At 41.9% G+C, this 20,826-nt stretch overlaps 1 protein-coding gene across 1 annotated transcript in view; it reads left to right on the top strand.

Moving 5' to 3' along the window:
• Positions 1–20,826, top strand: part of MYPN (myopalladin) — a 54,628-nt gene that overhangs the window by 18,674 nt on the left and 15,128 nt on the right. Inside the window, exons 4-12 of the mRNA XM_030951106.1 lie at positions 90–141; positions 2,153–2,300; positions 4,160–4,231; positions 4,467–4,608; positions 5,182–5,205; positions 7,200–7,316; positions 7,739–8,105; positions 10,133–10,687; positions 13,384–13,528. Coding sequence (XP_030806966.1) covers positions 90–141; positions 2,153–2,300; positions 4,160–4,231; positions 4,467–4,608; positions 5,182–5,205; positions 7,200–7,316; positions 7,739–8,105; positions 10,133–10,687; positions 13,384–13,528 — 1,622 coding nt within the window. The remainder of the gene's footprint in view (positions 1–89; positions 142–2,152; positions 2,301–4,159; positions 4,232–4,466; positions 4,609–5,181; positions 5,206–7,199; positions 7,317–7,738; positions 8,106–10,132; positions 10,688–13,383; positions 13,529–20,826) is intronic.

Here is a 20,826-nt window from a genome sequence, read left to right as displayed (position 1 = left end):
GCTGCAGGAAAGCTGAATAAAGGTTTGTATCATTCAGAGAGAAACTCAAAACCCCTCTGCTAAATGATTTTTTTAAAATTTTTTCACAGGCATCTCTTCTTCTGACTCTGAAGGTGAAATCATCAAGGACGAAATGGATCAGTAAGTAAAATCAATTACACCTCCCAAATTTCTTACAGTAAAACCCCACAACTGCAGATATTTTAGCTTGCAGCTTCCAAGACATTATCATTCTGTTTAGGATTAGTTTGGATTGGTTGGGTTGGATTTTGTTTGTGCACTTGTTTGCTTTACAAATAGTATGGAACAAACATTAGTTTGCTTTTGTGTCCTCAACTTTGGATTAAGAATTGAAATTTTGTATTAAATATTAATATAAAAGGAAAGGTGTTATCATAAATATTGAAATTCTAAAATTAATTTACTAAAACAAAAGCCATTTGACTAGATCCCGCTTAAATGCTGATTTAAGTGTCTGATTTAGACAAAGACTGCAGTACAGTTTCTCACATGAAAATACACAAGGTTTTTGGCAGAATATAGGTAGATTGATTATTTAGATTTAAGATTAAGAAATTAATAGACATGCACTAGACTGAACTCAAAGGATGGTATAAAAACTACTTAATTATAAAAAGAAAATATGTCAGATGTAATCTAAAATCTGGGAAATACTTATGTATTCATTTCTTTATTTTTCCTAAATGAAATCCATCCCTTGATGATTTAGAACCTGATCCAATGCTGTTAAAAATCTTCCAGAATCAAAGTCCTTCTATTAACTAGAAAGGGAGTCAGACTGGTTGAAAACTAAAATAATCAGTCTTTTATTTTGAACTCCTTTGTATACACAGATTCAACATCAAAAGCAACCAGCCCTTGATAAAAGAGGCCCTAATCAGATAGATTTATGGACCCTCTTGGTTTTTTCCATCACTAAGGAGAATTACACTCATTACAAATGCCAGTTTTTAAAATGCAAAGAGAAGACATGTGCAGTGCATTTGACTGAAGACCTCAGGCTGACAGCAAATCCTGTTGTATGCAATTTAAACCTCAAGATCATAAAGCACTCCAGATGGAATTGGTTCATGGACTTTGATAAATGTTAGGGGTTTATAAAACCTAAGGTTAAGAAAGTCTCAGACTTGGGATGTACTGCTAATCAGTTTGGGATGAATTGAGAAGTTTTCCATTCCAGCTCAGCCCTGTCCAAATGTCACAGGCAGGTTTTTTTTCACATTCACCTCATCAGGTGTCAATGTAGGGTTGACCATGATCCTGATCACTTGATGGTATCTCTGAATCACTTACCTCATCAAATTGTGGGGTAATTTTTTTCTCAGAATGCTGCTCTGACATCATAGTAGGATGTCCTCAAATGATCACGTTATGAAAGGCCAGGTTTGGGTGTAATAACAATGTCTTCATTTCTGCTCAGCTTCCAGCTGTCATCACACCAATCTGAACACCTGTAACCAAAGGGAGTTAATATGAGAACAGGTGCTAAAAGAAGTTCCAAAGAGAAATCAGTGATCACAACAGTTGTACCTTCACTCTGAGTAAACCACCCTCTGATTTGAAGTCTAGCTTTCCTGGGGGGACCTCAAACTGGATAAAAAGACCAGCTGTTCACTGCCAGCATTATTTCACCTAGCAATCAAATCAAAAAGGGTCAGCTCTTGTATTTCCATATATAAACAACCACAAAGTGAAGAGGTGTCAATCTGTACACTAGCAAAACTGATGATATGTTGGTCAGAAAGCATGTCTCTGTTTTATTTTCCAGCAATTAATTACTGAATCTGTATCCAAGCAATCCATTGTATTTGTATGACCTTAGAGGCCCAGCTTGTCCCCAAATGGAAAGCAGCAGTGTCCTCTGTGAAAGCAGCATTGCTTTCTCATGCTGCCCTGAGCTGGTAAAGCCACAGCTGGGTTAATCCAGACCATTACTGTACCAAGTGTGAGATCTTGGAGTGGCCAGGTGTGCAGGCTGACTGACCAAATGCAGCTTACAGAGCACAGATCAGCTTGGATCAAGGGGAATTCAGTCCCAGCAGTGAGGCTGTAACTGAGACAGATGTGACTGAGGGACACACACAGCTCTGGCCTCCAGTTAGAGAACTTGTTCTTGGTTAATATTTCACAGCAAACCAAAGCCAGCCAACACCTCTGTGAATGCAGCATCTCCTGCTGTCAGAACCGCAGCCAAGCATCAAGAAACCTCCAAGGCACCATCAGCTGAGGTCCAGCCTGTGTCTGTCCTTGTCCAGACTGTGCCAACACCAGTTAACCAGGTAGGGGGGACACCACGGTGCATTTCAAGGACTAAAAGTGAGCTCTTAATAAAGTCTTTCTTCTACAGTTTGTGAATGAGAACCCCAAATTTTCTAGCACTTGCTTTGCTGTTGAACTCCAGCTTTGAGCCTGGGGAGCCATCCAGTCCACAGAGGAGAGGCCTTGCCTCCAAGGGAACCTGGCTGGGGAGAGGGCACCTTCCTGCCCAGAGGACAGGGCACCTTCCTGCCATGAGAACAGGGCACCTTCCTGCCCAGGGAACAGGGCACCTTCCTGCCATGAGAACAAGGCACCTTCCTGCCCAGGGGACAGGGCACCTTCCTGCCCTGGGAACAGGGCACCTTCCTGCCATGAGAACAGGGCACCTTCCTGCCCTGAGAACAGGGCACCTTCCTGCCCAGGGGACAGGGAACCTTCCTGCCCAGGGGACAGGGCACCTTCCTGCCCCGGTGCAGGAGGGGCTGGAGGAGCAGGAGGCTCGGCCAGCACAGGGAATCTGGGTGCAGTCACACAGCCCCGGGGCTGCACGGGATCCAGGGGCATTCCTGCAGCTCAGGCACTGCACAGGATCCAGGTGCATTCATTGCACTGCACAGGATCCAGGTGTTTTCCCGCAGCCCCGAGGCTGGAAGGGCACCGGGCTGTGTGAGCCACCTTCTCCCATCCCAGACTGCCTCATCCACCTTCCAGCCCAGCAGGATTCCCTCTCCCTGATACAGAGCTCACTTGGAATCTTTTCCTTTCAATGAAACTTATTTTAAGTGGAATCGTTTCACCGCTATGTTTACTTTATCTGTAAATAAACTTGTTTGCCACATAACATTTTACTTTCCACATCAAAGGAAATTACCATTACCATGTTCTAATTAACATTACCATGCTCTAAATACCGTTACCATGTTCCAATTAACGCTGCCATGTTCTAATTGACATTGCCGTGCTTTTCCTTGCAAACTGACAGCATATCCACAGCTGTGAATTCTTACCAGGTAGGAAAGAGGAGCCATACTTACTTAAAACTGAAAAGTTCACGAGTTTCTCACTTTCCAGAGCCTTTTCAAAGCTTACAGACCAGGATTAGGTGGCAACCAATGAACAAATACTGAACAGGTGAACTAATGCACGTTTGCTTTTGATTACAATGAGAATAGAACTAAGAACTAGTAGAACAAACCATTTTGAAAGAAGATGCTTAAGGGTAATAGTTACTTCAAAAATCACTACTGTTAAATTCTGTTGGCTGATAAGGTGTGAAATGTTGGCTATTTCCTGAGATACTGAATCATCAATGCTGCTGCTCTGAGGCAACTCCTGTTGCACTAAAATAAAAAACGATATTAAATACTCAACCTATATAACAAAGTTTCCCAGGAGGAAAACAATTCCATTCTGTTTTACTGAGTAGGATGAACAGGTTGATATCCCAACTCTGTAAAAGGTTTGGGTTTGGCAAAGGAGAAGAATTATGGTAGCAGTCACACACATGACTTAACATTTCCTTATTAACATCAATAACTATTTTGTAGGTTAAGGATTTTTAAAAGAAGACTATGATCAAGCAGACAACATATATTTGCCTTATTGAAGTCTGAAGAAAAGATGTTACAATACACTGTGCTAAAGCTTTTCTTGCCATGATTAAGGCAATAAAGTAATAACATTTTTGCTGTTATCCCATGCAGGAAGATCACCAGCAGCTGTCCACAACAGAATTTCTGTTCATTGCATTAGGTATTTTGCTTTGGACTTCATCCACCAAAATCTCTTTTATGTCATTCCAAAAGCACATTTCTCTTGTATATCAAAAAATAATGTCTGCACACCTGAACATCATCTTGTGATGTTTTGCCATCTACAGGCTCAAAGCCCCACTAACTATTTGCAAGGACTGGATGGAAGACCTATAATTGCTGCTCCTGTATTTACAAAGGTAATTTCTTCTATGACATATTTGAAAAGTAGAGGTCAGATAACTGTAAAGAGAGATAACTAAAAATGAGCTCTCTCAAAAAAAAAAAAAAAAGGAAAGGAAAAAAGAAAAAGAAAAAAAATTGTTTTCCTAAGCCATTCAAGGGTTTATGTGGCTTTATTAAATCTTACTGAAATCAGTATTACATCCAGACCATTAAGACATTTACTGACTGTCTATTCATTTTCTCTAATAGATGTTACAGGATATTTCAGCTTCTGAGGGGCAGCTTGTTGTTTTTGAATGTCGGGTGAAAGGAGCTCCTTCCCCAAAGGTTGAATGGTATAGAGAAGGAACACTGATAGAAGACTCTCCAGATTTTAGGATATTACAGAAAAGTATGTTTCTTGTGTGAAAATATTGTGTCTAATAAAATACAGGCAAGCAACAAAATTGCTAACGTGGCAACACTGTGAATTTCTTATTACAACTGTAATTTTAATTTTCAAATGCAGTCAGAACATCTGCAATTTTCTCTAAGTCACTGAAATGCTAAAATTGTGAAAATTCAACAGGAATTCCTTAAATACCACACTAAACTAAACCTAAGTGAACCAATGGTTCATCCTATCTTGATTTCATGTGGGTCAGAGTTTCAGAAATTGTCTTCAAGACAAAATAAAATTGTGCCAATACTGAAAAAAACCCCACCCAGCTACTTGGAGAATTTATTTCCTATTCCCAAGTTCCCAACAGTGTTCATAAGTGTTCACATTGTTCAATTGTGCCTTTGACATACCATTGAGTAAAAGGCCTGGCTGTCTGCACCTCCCCTTAAACAGAAAATTGGATCAAAAAGAGTATTCCATCTTATTTAGAAGATCAAACTTTATATTTAGTCCTTAAGGAAAAAGAAATATTGGCAAAAATAACTATATTCAATCTAATAATTCTGCTCTTCTTCCCTTTAGAACCACGCTCTATGGCTGAGCCAGGTGAGGATCATCAAACACTCATAATTTTTAATTACATAGGTGTGGTGGTTTAACCTCATAAAATATTAAATATTAAAACTTCATTATTTAATTGACATAATTTCTTCTTTTCCTCATGTTCTATAGCTACTAGTGGCGCACATTTCATTGTAGACTGTTCCACAAACGTGTAACGTGAATTAATTCAGTCTCTTTTGCAGAAAATGTTTCCACTTTGCTTAGACCCAGTTTTACCTCAGGATTTAAATGAGCTAAAGATTAATTTATTAATGTATGAGGGTCCCCTGTGCATCTGAGGTCCTGAAGTATAGGAGATGAGGTAGAGCTGAGCTATTTTTATCCAGTTTACCAGTTAGGGAACATTGCATCAGATGTTCAGCCATGTCAGCCATTCCCTGTGCTCCCGAGCAGCGAAATGTGAGAGCAGCACATCAGGTGTTCCACCCCTGGTATCAGCAAATCCTATAAATGTGCCTGGATCTGCTGATACCAAGGATCAGGGCAGAATGTGGACTACTCCACAGGACTGGAGCAGAGGAGCCCTATAGCTTTGGTTATTTCTCCATGAGAGATTCGCTCTCCTCATTGCTTTTTGCCATTAAAAATATGAAGCCGCTCCTGTCAAGATGGAAAATTATCAAAGACAAAAAATTATCAAATCAATATTAATTCTTATGGAATATAAACTTCTGTATTCTCCTTGCCCTGTTTGAAATGTTTTTGCCCCAAAAAGAGTTTTGAAAGAAACTGCCTCTGTCTGAGACTGAGGAACATAAAATGGAGTTTGTGCCAGAAGGCAGTGCCACTGTTCTGTTACTGTGCAGTGGCATCACTGCTGAGTAATGTGAAGCAGTTTTTAGGGGATAATCAGTTGGGTGCAGTTGTCACAGCCTCATCACCTGCTGCTCATTCAGAAGGAATCTGGATTTCCATGCATGCAGTGGTTGGCAGATCCCAGCATGATAAACTAGATACTATAATGCCTTAAAACTAGTTCTGTTATCATACTGCTATAATAAACTATTATTCTCCCGTAGTTGATAGGAAACAATCTCTTTATTGCTGTTGGGTTTTCCTTGGTGATGACATGAAACAATCAAGCTTAAGTGTGCAAAAGCACCCATAGAATATTTATCCTGTAGGGTTTTAGGAAACTCTATTGCAAAATTGTAGAAAAATAGTCACTGAGTAGGTGAAGGAATTTTATCAGCCCACATTTAAATTCACTTTAGATGTTATTGTCCCTCCTCCTCCCAGCCACTCGGCCAAACCAAAAGACTTCAAATCCCATCATGACAGGTATTTATTAGCTGGCACTGCTGCCCAGACTGGTCAGACAGGAATGTCACAAACCCAGACTGACTTTTCTAGATGGAATATAGTTTTTCCTAGTACAATTTTGCTAGCATATTTTTGGTGCCCTTTAGTCACCTTCACAAAGAAGCCAAAAGTTAACTTTGTGTAAGCACAGTTAGCACTATCCCCTCTATCTGCAAATCTGCACTGTATTTTTGAAAACAACAGTCTATATGTATGTGGTTTATATTTCTACCCACTACAGAGTGACTCCACTTGAATTGCTCCCAGTCAATTCTAATTAATCTTTCAATCATCAGAGATAAAAAATACCTATATTTTAGTGAGCTGAGAGTGTGGAGTACACTATATATTTTTCCAAATTAAATTTTAAGTTCTTTTAAGTCTGTACTTCATGTGTTAGGAAAACATTTTCTAATGTTTTCCACACACTGCTGACACCTGTTCTTTGCTTCCATTGGGCGTGCTGGAGCACAGAGGGTACCAGTTGCTGCAGACAATGCTGATAACAGCTGCTGCACACAAAGGCTGCCAAAACTGATAATTCTGATGGAACTAGAAACAATCTGAGCAAGGTGGAAGTCCTTAAGGGAATCTCCCCAAAGGCAGTCAGGGTTCTGTGTGTTTGGTCACTGCATGCTCACTTCCAGTGCTAACCCTGCTCTGGTGCTTTGCAGAGGAGATTTGTACTCTCGTTATTGCTGAAGTATTTTCAGAAGATTCTGGCAGTTTCACCTGTACTGCAAGCAACAAGTACGGCACAGTGTCCAGTATAGCTCGTCTGACTGTCAAAGGTAAGAGCCAGCTGAGTCCTTTAGAGCTCCTGGTAAATCCAGCAGAGCAGGCTGGCAGTTGTGCTGCGTGCTCTTGGCTCCAATGCAGCTCAAGTTCTGGCAATGTTCCCCATAACTAAAACGTGTGGGAATTCTCTGGGAAAAAACCAACGTTTGTATTTCAAAGGTGCAGGGGAATAATTCACTGGGGACATGGCTGAAGACCACTGACTGATTTTCCAAACTGGAGCAGTGTCCCTTTTCCCTCTGCCTTTACAATATTCCTTTTCCAAGGGAATTTGCTCTTAAACAAACAAGGTCAAACAAGTCAGTGCAACAGCTGGAAGGACAGAGTGAGTTTTTTGGACTGTAACTTTGTGCTTTCATTTCACTGTGATTTCTGGCATTTCCATGTCCCAAAGGTTTGACCTTTCCTCTTGCAGCACCCGAGGAGAGCAGTAGCACTGCTGCCCTTCACACGACGAGCTCCATTGACTTTGTGGCTACTGAGCACCAGGCTCCCCCCCAGACTCCTTCCAGCCACCAAAGGCAAGCCCCCAGACCCAAACTGGAAGGTGTCCTTGTGAACCACAACGAGCCCAGGTCCAGCTCCAAGGCAGGGCTCCGCGTGCACTTCAAGCTGCCCGAAGATGAAAAAGGGAGCGAATCCTCCTCAGAGGATGGACCTGGCAGCACCAACCAAACCAGACCCAACCACTTCCCAGAGAAGATAAATGGACAGCCAGTGAAAATACCAGAGCCAACATCACCATCCAAGGAACCTCCTCCAGTACTGGCTAAACCAAAGCTGTGAGTAAATAGAAGTCTAATGCTCAGGAGCATCACTGATATTATTTAGTATTTATTGACCACAACACTATTGTACTGGAGCAAAAACTCAAATGCAGAATAAAAAGATTACATGGCATTGGCCTAACTAACCATAATCTTAGAAAACAAATTTTCCAGCAGTATTATTTTTTCTGCATATCCCTGTCAGGAAAAGTGACCTCCAACTTAAAAAGGAAAATGCTTTCCCTTTGAAATGTTATTAATGCCACAATGCTTTCTGCTGCAATCAAGAGGTGAAGAACACTGATCTTATGCAGGCAAAATAAAAGCAGGTTCTTCAAACACATCTCGCTCAGTTCTGGGTATGAAACATTGCCCAAAGCAGACACATTCTTACACACAGTACAGACTGGCAACCAGCAAGCAGCTGTCATCCCAAAGGCCTCATGGCTTGTATGTCCCACAAACGTCATCTCCCCTAAAACAGATAAAACACTTGGAAATGCTTGATAATGGGAAACCCCTTGAGCTAAACAGTGATTGGTGCACTGAGAGCTCAAGGGGACATTTGAAGAAGTGATATAGTTTTCTTAGAGGACAATTCATGGAATTCACACTGCAGTTTATTATGAAAAGTATTTTCAGCATTTTTTCAACCTCCCATACATAATTTAACAACAAGCATGCAAACATCTTAATTTAATTTCTTAAATAGGCAGAGGCTTTTCCCGAGGGCTCAGGAAGGACTCTATAAAGTAATTCACTGGTTCTCTCAAGCCAGGATGTAATTTCACAGCATAAACATCACAAGGAGAAGGCAGAACTTACATTCCTTGTGGCAGAGGAAGCACTCAGAGCACAGGGTGTGAATTTGTGAAGCCCACATTCACAGCCCTACACGCTTTCTGAGCTATAGTGAGTTTTGGGAGGGCAGAACCAGTATTTAAGTACCCAATACTTACATAGAGCAGAATTTCTCTCAGCTCCCCATCCCAAAAAATCTGTGTTACAAAGAATTGCTTTATTATGCAGATGTATACATGAAGGGCACAAAGTCAGGCCCACAGAACTACTAACTCTAACATTCTAGTTTATGAAAGCTTGAAATTGCTATCTTTATCTGCCTTAAATGTGATTTTTGTTTGGTACATTGTATAAACAGAGTCTTTTAATTAAAATTAATTATGTTGAGTATGTATTTGCTTTGTCAGGAGCTGTTGTGCTTGGTCTCTGCATCCACATTTTCCACTTTTTCTCAGTAGATATTTAATATTCCATAGTTTATTACACAATCATTTTCCATATCTTCTATGTCTTTTCTGGTTTTGGAAGGGAAAAAGCTCTCCTGTTTCCATGTGCTGTATTTCCATATACGTAATAACTAAATAAACCTCTTGACAAGGCAAAATTATTTTCCTTAACTGCAAAGTAAGAAAGCCCTGAAAAACTATTGAGTAGATGGCATCTAGAAAAATAAGAACTGCATGGAATGCAAGTCCTCTCTGAATTATCCACTCCTGCCGGTCACTGAGTGCCAACTCCACCTAAACTCCATTGGTAGCATATCCTGTGGTGGATTATTACAAAGTGCTGGTTTCAGAAACCACTTCAGCAGGAGGTAAATAATGCAACCCGGCTTACAAACACTCCTTTAAATGATGATACACCAAATCTCACTCTTAGTTACACAAGCAAAGAGGTACTAAGGTGACCTCGACAATGATATCCCTTGAATATCTTTGAGTAAGAGTTATATTTATATTTCATATAGTAAAATGTAAGAATTATCTTCAGTCAAATAATTTGTGGACAAAAAGCTTTGTGCCTCTGGCAAAGAAGGGAACATGAAGGAAAAGGTTATTTTAGTAGAAAACTAATATTATACTCCTCTCATAATGTTAGAGAATATGCCATGTAGCAGTTTCCTGTCTCTTACTGTATCACAGGACATTGAATTTTTCTCTCTGAATTCATACAGAGAAAAGCAGCCAACTGGCTCATCTGGGGCTCGTAACCAATTCTGTTCATCTTTATTTTCTGTGCAGTGACCAGAGCCAGCTAAAACAGCTCCACAACCAGGTCCTGCTTGAACAACAGCAGGTGCACCAGGCATCCCTGAGGGAGCTGTCCTTCAACACCACGCTGGTGAATTCTGCCACTTCCCTCTACCAGCAGTCCAGCTCAGTCCTGTACAAGCAGAGCTCAGCCTGTGCCCCTCAAGCCTTGGGCTACGGCCGCGCCAAGCAGCTGCTGGCGCCCCAAACCCCGCCAGGCAGCCCCTCTGCCAGCTCCTCGGGCGCCTTCAGCAGCGTCCCCCAGGCAGCCCCGAGGACCAACCACATGGAGAACTTCCCAGCGAGGTCCTCAGGAGGCTTTACAGGCAAAAGTGACCCGTGTCTGCCCAGCCCCAGGGAGCCCGTGGTGCCCCCACTGACGCTGCCTCCCGTGAAACAGTTCCAGCCCCAGACCGTGGCTCCTGCTCCCCTCTCCCCAACTGCACGCATCCAGAACCCTGTGGCTTTCCTTAGCGCTGTTCTGCCTTCCCTGCCTGCTGCACCATCCACCAACGCCATGGGACTGCCCAGAAGCACCCCAGCCACGTAAGTAGCACAAACCACAGGCACAGAAGCAGGGACAAATACTCAAAGGAAAGCAGGATGTATTTCTGTCCAGCTGTTCAGTGGGGGAGTGTCCTGGTTCAGGGCAAATTTTGGACAGAACTCACAGACTGGAGATAAAAGCATCATATAGTCAACCCAGGACAGGGAGTCACTGACATGCAAGTCTTCTCTAAAATAGAAAAGTGAGTTATTCAGATATTCTGGGCATTTAATCCAACCTTTACATCCAGTAAAGAAAAGAAGGGATAATACCTGCTGCAATATGACACGAAATGAACGACACTCACACACTGAGATGTCCAAGGCAAAAAAGGGGCAGTTTATTTCCAGACCTCGATATTTATAGAATTCCAAAAGTGACCATGGATTAGAGGATGAAATTGCCACCTCTCCAACTACACTGGTCAAACCAACAGTCCATCAATTCTCTCTCCTCCAGAAAGGAATGCAAACCAATCATTATTTACATGAAAAGTGTGCGAGAAACCCCATTACAGAAATGTAAACATCAGAAGGCTTAGAAGAACTTTAGAAGAACAGGGTGACAAATACCTTCTGTAGAAAGAGAGAATTGAAGATGGAGAAATGTGAGCGTACAAAGAGATATACAAGAATGTGGGGGCTCAGAGGTTCATAAGACTGTACTAGTGTGAGAAAAGAGGTTTCATGAGCTTGCAGGATAAGTCACTCCAAGGCTCTTTGCTTACACCAGGTATAAAAACATTCATGCTATTGTAAGCAAGAAGTAAAGTTTTAAAGGTACCTTATACTGCAAGGGTTTTTCTAGTCCAGGTGAATCTAAGAAATAACTTCCATAAAGGTATTTTTCTGGTTGCAGTACTTTCAGCATTTGAGGTCCCCCAGAAAATCTCAGGAGAGTTAGTGGTTTGCACATAAATACTTTCATTAAGAGCCAGAATGATTTCTATGACAAAACAGCTACCATGATACAAGCAAATAAGGATGATGGACTGGCAAGGTGGGGGCATTAAGAGTCTCTTCTTTACTGGTGGAGTTGAAGCAAAGTTCCCTTTTGTGGACTATGTGAACTCTGTGTTAGCATGGCTAGCACCTGTACATTGGTACCCATCGAACTCCAAACCCTGCACAAAGTGAGGAATATTTCCCCCTTTTATCAATGGTACAGCTCAAGGTGGTGGTAACCATCAGCAAGTCACAATCTCCTGGCCACCAATAGATCAATGAATCTGCTATTGCAGCAGAACGATGTGTCCCTGTGTCTGTACCAATCAACACTCTGTGTGCCAAGAATCCTGCCCTCAAACCTGCACTGCACTGCTGCTCCCAGGCCTCCCAGCGGCCCAGCTCAGCCACAGAATTGCCACCACCCCATGGCACGTGCCTGGAGCCCTTCCCAGCCCTGGCACCCTGACCAGGCACACGGCATGAAGCCCTAAGGTCACAGGGAAGGTTTCCACTTGGGCCACTCAAGCCTTTGGTTCCACAATGCTGCAGGGCAGGGCAAACCCAGCTGCAGCTGTCACAGTGCCCTGCACCCCTTCAGAGTGGGGACAATGCTCAGGGGTTGCTCTCTCTGCATTAATGGCACCTCACCCCTGCCATGTGCTTTCCTCTCCTTCACTGCTGCACAGGCATGGCCACACAAGTCAGCACAATATGCCTGCCAGGCAGAGGACTGTTAAATATGTTAAATATTGGTAAATATGACTGTTAAATATGTTTTCTGCATTTCAGCTCTCCTGGGTGCCAGCCCAGAGCTGAATTTCCACACAGCTAGGGCTCCTTTTGCTGGGATTCAAATCTTGACCTCTGCATGGGACAGCCTTAGCAGGGCACAACGGTCAGGCAGGAACCTGAGCAGTATCTGGGATAATCTGTAAATACCTATTGAAACTCCAACTTTTTGGCATCATCAATGACAGTAATTCTGGCTACACAAGGACTGAGAGCTCAGTGTCTGCACAACCACACAGGGACGATGCCTTGCAAAGCAATCACCACTTATGCCTTTACCTAGAGCCTGTTATCAAGATCCCAACACCTGTTCCAGTAAAATATCAGAATATTGCACAATTCCCAGTAGTGTCCTGCTACTGTGCTCCAGCACAGCACTCTCACAGCCTCCTAAATCTTATTTAAGAATTTAACTATTTTCAAACCTTACTAAAATTAAACACACCGCATCTATAAAATGAAAACAAGAAATAACTGTTGATGTTGGGTGCCATAAAAGGGTGAGAGAAATTAAAGAAGTAAAAGTTCATGGAAACAGTAAATCATCTATGAAGATGTGAGATGAAGATCAATGAGAAATTGTATTAACTTTTAAATTATTGCCTGATAGCAGACAAATGTACACATTGTACACCTAAGGTAACACCTACACTCATTTCTTTAGCATTTACTGTGACATCATTATTGCAGGGTAAATATAAATGGAACTTAGATGTTTATTGTAGCATTACAACCCTTACTTTCTTTAAGATGTGTGTTTTTAATTTCTACTGCATGGGAATGGGATGCCCCATTAAGATAGTACCAAAAAAAAAAATCATATCCTGTATGGTGCTTTGGCTCCTAAGTAAATAAATAATAGGTTCCACCATAATGTATCATAGCATACAGGTGACAATATATATAAAATATATATATACTGGTTGCTGCATGTTAGTATCAGAATTTTCTTTTAATAGCCCAACCCAGGGGTTAAAGAAAAACCTGAAGCCTCTGCCACTGGCAACAGAAGATTCCATTCGGGAAAACAAAGTCGCACTCGTAAAGGACCTGGAAAGAAAACTGCATTTCAGAGAGGATGCTAACCAACAAAGTGGTCAGCAGGTAAGAAAATCAAGCGTTATTGAAGTAAATTTCACTCATGAACAAGACATATATGATGATGTGGGAAAAAAGGTGTTGGTGTGGGTGAGCTGCTACATGGCTTTGCAGGGGGAGCTTTTGTGTGAGTACTGGTTTGGAATAGCAAACTGGAACTTTAAACAGAAAGCATGAGGGATGCAGCTGTAGAAAATTCACTTTCTGACTGAGCAGCATTTTTTATTTCTGATCATCTCAAAGGCTGGTATGAATGTAAAACTTCTTTATTTTCATGGAAGCTTCTGGACATTGGCTTTTACTTTTTTGCTTTACAAGTTGCTCAATTCATTGCACACACACATTCACACAGTCTGTTTTAAAACGAAGAGTATTGTAACAAAACAGTTTAGGATAAGGTTTTTGGTTTTCTTTCGGTTGAACTAAAATGGGCTTTCAATTTCCAAATGTATTTCCAAGTTTCCAAACTTATATGAATTGACAGGGACTCCTTGGAGAACTTTATTATAAGAATTTAGCAAAATAAAAAACCTTTTACAAAGTTCAAGGAACAAAATATCAGTTCACTCTTAATTGGAATCAATAAATGCACTGGATCTGTGCACTGTCTATGAAACTAAAGAAGAAATAAGAAATGAAATAGTGTTTAGGGGTTGAGATGAGTAAATCAGGTTCAAGCCCCCTGAACAAACAGGCTGAGGACTGTCAGACAGCTGCCCTGCCTGCAGGTGATTGTTCCTGTCCCACCTTGGCCATGGAGCCCTCCACAGCCGTCCCAGCAGCTCAGGCCTAACGCAGAAATCAGGGTTTGCCCCATCTGTTGTCATCCAAAGAACCTTTCCCAACATCCATCAGCCCTTGTGACAGAGAACCTGCAGAGAGAAGCGAAACTGCCCCGAGGCTCTGGAGCAAAGTCCCCTCTGAGGACAACTGCAGCGCAATCCCCGGGGTTTCATCCTGCTGCTGACCTTTCCTTCTGGCACAGCACTCTGCCAAAGCACTTTGAGTAAAACAATTGGCAAGCAGCAGGTTTTGCAGATGAATCACAAGCGTCACAATTTGTACTCGCTATGCTGGTAAGACAAATTATTGAGAGAGCTCCTGTGAGGCAGCAGTCAGGCTCTGGAGTTAACTGCACAATGACCCCTTCAGAAACAACGATCCCTACCAGTGTCACAGTTATCTGCTGACACCAAAAGATATTTATACTCATACTTATTTGCTATTCTATGTGAGACCAAACCTAAATCTTGATTCCCAAATTCCTCAAACACTGGAAAAGTTCAAAGGTGGCACCTCTCTAATTGTTACAGTAATTAGAATGCCAATGGCAATGAACTAAAATCAATAAAGGTTTCTTCATTTTCCACTCAATTCCCAACTTTAATCCCTTCTGATTTTACTCTTCTCATCTGAGGAGAGCCTACTCCAGCAAATTCAAGCCTGAGTTTTCTCCTCAATGAAGGCAGTGACTATTTCAACAGATGCCAGGATGAAAAGTATTTTCCAAAATTCCTATTGCTTTACACTATACAGAACAATCAACATCATGAGAATAATATGCTGGAGTGCTGCATTCACACCCATATATTTTGTCCTGTTTTTAGCTCTCACAGTTAACACAGAATTAAAAAAGGAGACATTTTCATTCCATGCATAGAATATCTGTGTTAAATCAGTTCTTGTAATGGTAGGGCAGGGCTTACTTTGTCATGAATACAAATGCAAGTCTCCCCTGTGTGAGAGATCACTGCACAATGGAGTATAGCATCCAGTTAGAATCTCAAATGTTGGTTTCCTTGTATTGTCTACATACTATTTTAAAAATTCCTTCTCAGAAAATGTGTCCTCTGGTGTATTTTTATTTAGAGCATTGTACTGGGACCCCACATTTCAATAACAGAGTTCATTCTCATTTACAATACCTGCAGACCATGCAAGGATCATCCAGAACAAATGCTGCAGATGACAAGCCTGTGCCTTAAAGTCCTGGTATTGTCTTGTACTGCTACATAAAGGCAGTAATGAACAGGAGGGATTTGCATTCTGGTGCTCTATTTATTATCTAAAATTGACTTCCATATGAAAAATGTTCAGCTCACAAGATGAGATTTTCCTAAGTGTCAGCATTATGCACTCAGCATGATATCTGATAATCCAGATGTACTCCTTCTGTTTCATCCAGTACATCATTCATCACCAGCAATAAAGAAATCCAGCATCAGAACAGAGCTGGGAATTTTGCTGATGCTGCATGAGACAGAACAGATTCGTCTCTGGGCTTCCACAGCCATGATGGCCAGGAGGTGCTGACAGAAATACAAATATGACTTTGCCAAGATTCTAACTGCAACTTTGATCAAGTACATGCAACAACAAGCTGTCATTTTTACCAGAAAAAAATGGTCATGCCCCTCATTTCTGCAGATGGTGGCAAGTTCTAGTGCCAGGTGAAATTTTGTCACAAGCAGGAGTGCTGAAAAAAAGGTGATTCAGTTACACCCAAACATCTTCAGGCAGATTTGCTCAGTTCTTTCAAACAAAAGGGGCACTGATGGCTTTATGCAATCCCAGGAAGGTGTTAGGACAAATCCCAGGACAGAGCAGACCTGACTCAGTGTCTTCCTTGGCTCAAAGACAATTGAATTCCTGACTCTGCACTCCCACAAGGACAGGCGTCACTCCTTGCCAGTGGGTGTTGTGTTGGTGCTGAACCAGGCTGCTCAAATCATTCAGCATTCTTTAACAGCAGCAGAAAAATCTGGAAATTCTGGAAATTCCCCTTTCAGAACAGGTTCTGTAACAGGGAAGCTAGGAAGACAGCTAGGTGGTGGAAAACCACCTCCTCCAGCTCCAAGAATAAAACTTCAGACTTCAGGCACCAAGAACAGGCCCCCAGTTAGCAGGACATTTCAAAGAGCATTTCAGCTCAATGATTAGGGTCCTCTGAGGAAGCTGTTAGCATTTTTTCTTCCAGATTGTGATGGAGGAAAGGAACAGAGACAGACTGAGACAGAGAAATAAGATAATCACTCTACTGCCCAGAAACTAGGACAAAAATCTCCTGCATTCTTGTCCCTGCTGTAGTGGGTATTTCAGCATTTCTGCAAAGTGAAAGAGGACAAGAAGGACAAGGAAGATCCCATCCACTCCTCTCCAGCCCCAGATGTTTTATTGGCACAAAGCTGGGAGTTTTCTCTTGGAGAGTGACACTGAAGTGCTGAGAGACCAAGCATCCCAGTCTCATAGCCTCAGTGAGGGTCAGGGAACTGCAGCACCCGAGGAAAGGAGAGCACAGGCAGCCTTAGCCCACTCCCCAAATTCTGCCTCTCCAGTCCATTGGGCCTTTCATCTGCCCTACAGGTAAAATATCTCAGCAATGTTCAGTTGGAATGAGCCATGCAGAAACAAAAAGATGTGTGGGGAGAAAAGGAAAGAAGGACACTTTGGGGAGATTTTGGCAAATGGAAAAAATATAAATGTCTAATGGAAACTAATTCTTTTCCCCTGGTATTTGAAAGCATTCACAGGCTTCACCAACATAAATAAGTCTATAAATATTTCCTCTGTTAACAGAGGAAATTCAGCTTTACAGGCAAAACTTTAGAAATTAATGCTATTATCTCCTCAACATATTGTTATACAAATAATATAAAATAGAAAAATGATGTCATTAAACCTCAAAATCCTGTACAGTAATAAAACTAAATTAATTACCCATGCAATAATAAAGGAAAGCAGAGTTAAATACCAGGGCCTGGTTTATACATTTTGGCTAAAAGAGCTACAAACCATGCTCACACATCTGTGTCATTTACTATGAAGAACACCATGTGGCAATGCTGATTGGTTGTGTCCTACCTAAGACTCAGACTTTTATTATTTTTAGGACATAGAAAAAACCTCCAGCTGTTTAGAAAATGATGCCCAGCCCTCACATGAATATCCTTTACCTCTGCTAGAGAATACTTGGTGAGAAATTTCAGAGCAGAAGAGAAGCAGGGTTTGTCCAAAAGCTTTTCGGTCACTAAAAGCCAAAGCCACCTGCAGATGCCAGCTCACCACACAGGCCCTGACACCAGTAACTCCTCAGCACTGATCACACAGAGCCAGCTCCTGGCAGCTCCCTCAGCCTCAGAAAGGCCCACAAATCACCCAGAACTCTGCTCCCAGGCCACAGAAATTACACTTCATTCAATCACTCCAAAAATTTGCCTCAAAATCAAGCTTCACACAATCTCTCAAAGGGCAGCAAGTGTAGGCAATTTTAGACTGAGGATGGGAATTTGACCACAAAGACTCCCCATGGAAGCTTCTCTCTCTGTAAATGAAGAGAGATTTAAGAAATCTGACCCAGACAAATTTATATTAATATGTATAAACTCCCTGTGGCAATGAACATGGAACAACCACTTGTGGCTGTCTTCTCAAGACGTAGATGTGATCAACACCAAAGTGCAGACAGGTTTTCATGGCAGGGATCCTGGCTGGCAGAGCTGCCCAGGCTGGGGAGGGAAGCTGAGCTCCTCATGGGGCACACACTCCCTGCAGCTGCACTTCTGTGGGATTGGACAAGGCAGCTCCGTGGGCTTGCTCCTCCATTCCTCCCTGCTCAGTGACTCTGAACTGTGCTGTGAATATTGTCTGGCTAGACTATGACTTGTTAGGCACCCCATGGGTTTGTGTTTGGGGAAGCACGAGGTTCATGCCCATATAATTCATCTGCAGGACATCCATCACCCCAGCGGCACCTCCTCATGGACAGGACAAGGGGAGCAAAGCCTGCACGTTGGATCTGCTGCTTTTGATTCTCTCTGCTGAGGGGGAACAGGGAGAGCAGAGAGAACCCAAAGTGATCAGGAGATTTCAGGCAGAGTAGATTAGAGTAGATTAGACTGTGAAGTTAAGGAATGGTACAGCTTGGAAACAGATGCTGAGATGCAATATATGCCACTTTCTTAGATAAACTGTTACATGGATTTAGAATAATTCTGCCAAAAAGGCAATCTAGTAAAAGTTACAAAACTGGGATTAAATTGGGAAATTTGTCTAGTGTTGGCATTAAGCTGGCAACAGAATTGTTTTTACATAGTCTATGATAATCAACATTGGAGCAGAGCTCCCCTAGCCTTCCTGTTTGTGTAATTTCCATGAGTTACTATCCTAACATCAGATTATTTTGACTCTACAAGCTCCTACTAACTGTTAGTATGTATATTCACTGAATATATATACTAAATGTCTGTATATTCAGTGAATCCTGCTAAAGATAAATGAAAATCCTGCTAAAGATCCTGCTCAAGATAAATTTGAACTACAACAGATGCAGGATTTTAGAACTCATATTCATATACAAAGGAATCTAATGGGAATTACTACACTCTGTGCAATTCCCCTTTTTTGCCAAAAATGTTCCCAGGTAGCAGAAAGGCCCAGGAGTTCAATTACTTGACAAGACCTAGGAGAGCATGATCCAGCTCTGCTCTGTCACAGATTTTTGTGTTACCTTAACAGGTCCCTCAGCTTCTTTAGGTCTCAGTTTCCCACAGGTGAAAGGCAGGTGACAGCCCTGCCCTGAAGGGTGCTGTGCCCTCAGATTGTCAGGAATGATGGTGATGGGGCCAAACAGATCCATCACAGAGACAAAATGCTGTGAACCTGTACCTCCAGCAAGGCTGGCAGGGAGAGGAGATTTTGTTTGTTGTGCAGGACAAATACAGCTACAGCAACATTGCCAAGGCAGAGCAAAGGCAAGCAGGAGGAAAGCTGCATTTCACTTCTCTATCTGCCACACAGTTCCACCAGAACAGTACCAAACCACCTCAGATGCAGATTCAGCACATTTCCTGGCTTTGCTTTGGCCAGTTTTAAGTCTTTTACCCTTCAGACTACACTGTGACAATATTAATACAGGCACCACTGCCTTCTCCCCTTTTGCACACCATGCACACTAAACGATGTGCATTAGATGCAGGAGAAGTAGCCAGGTTTCCAAAGCTGCAATCCACTCAGCCTACAGAAATATATACAATTATAGATGCATTATATGCATTATACTTTGTACTGAGCATTACACCACTGAAGAGGAGCTTGAATTTTTAGCTGGTAGCTATAATAATTTTAAATATCTGGCTACTGTACTGAACAAGTGTGTGAATTACTGCCTGTAAAAGTTTCATGTTCTAGGAAAGCTGCCAAAAAAGGAGCTGCAATGCTACACTTCTGACTCCAAACCAGGGCCTGAACCTTTGTACCCTTTCCCTCAGACTCCTCAGTATGCTGAACTGCAGCCTGGTTTTAACATTGGCTTCTTCTTTGTGTGACACTGTATGAAATATTTGTCTGAACCACAACAACAACTCTTTGCCCTACACCACTGTTGTAATCACCTTCAGAAATAGGCTTATGGCCTCTGTGATAAACACAGTTCTTCAGAAAGCCATATTAACAACTCCTTTCTGTTCTTGCTAATCCTTAAAGAAAACCTACCAAACAAGCAAAAACCTCCAAGGTTATTCTCTACATACAGAGGTGTATTCTCACTTATTTCAGATATTTCTGTTCTTTATGAGAAGTTTGGTGTAACACCTTCAGCCTCTGAATGTTGGTGTTCAGATTTTCACAGCAAAGTTAACTTGGTCTTGTTGGCTTGGTTGTAAATTGCAATAAGCATAAATATGCACACAGAACAGGTTTAGAAAAGCAAAGGCTGAAGTGTGAGGGCAACACACAGGAAACAGGGGCTGTGGAACCCTGACTTCAATGTCTTTAATTAAAAATGTGCTTTTGACTAGAACTCCTTCAGCTGAGCAGTCAAAGTCCTGCAGCCAGCGTGCACAGCTCCCTGCAGAGCCCTGCATTTGTACAAGGACACCCAGGGCTGCCACGGGCACGGAGCAGCTGCCACCAACGACAGCCCTGTGCTGATGGCACAGCAAAATGCTTCTGTTTTCACAAAGTGCTGCTTTCATGCCTCTTTCTATACACCCAGGGTCACATGCAAAGAAATGTGGGAGAAAACCTGTCCATTATTAACTTCAAAGGGTCCCATGAAAAGCATTCCTTGCTCTGTTGTATTTTCTTCTGCAAGCAGACATTTGAAAAGGAGGAAGTGCCCATATTTCTTAATGAAGTAGTCTGTAAGAAGTTAATATCCTCAGCACATCAGCCAGGAAAAAAGTCATACCCTGCATTCACAGAAAACTTTTTAGGGTCTAAAGCAGACACAAGGTTGATTTGGTTATGTAAAACTTGAAAATGATTGCTCTAAGTTTTATTTATGTTAGTTGTTTAGATCACTTAAG

The sequence above is a fragment of the Camarhynchus parvulus genome, chromosome 6, assembly GCF_901933205.1.
Source record: "Camarhynchus parvulus chromosome 6, STF_HiC, whole genome shotgun sequence".
Taxonomy (NCBI): Eukaryota; Metazoa; Chordata; class Aves; order Passeriformes; family Thraupidae; genus Camarhynchus; species Camarhynchus parvulus.
The sequence above is the reverse complement of the archived record's forward strand: the minus strand, read 5'-3'. Positions and strand labels throughout refer to the sequence as shown.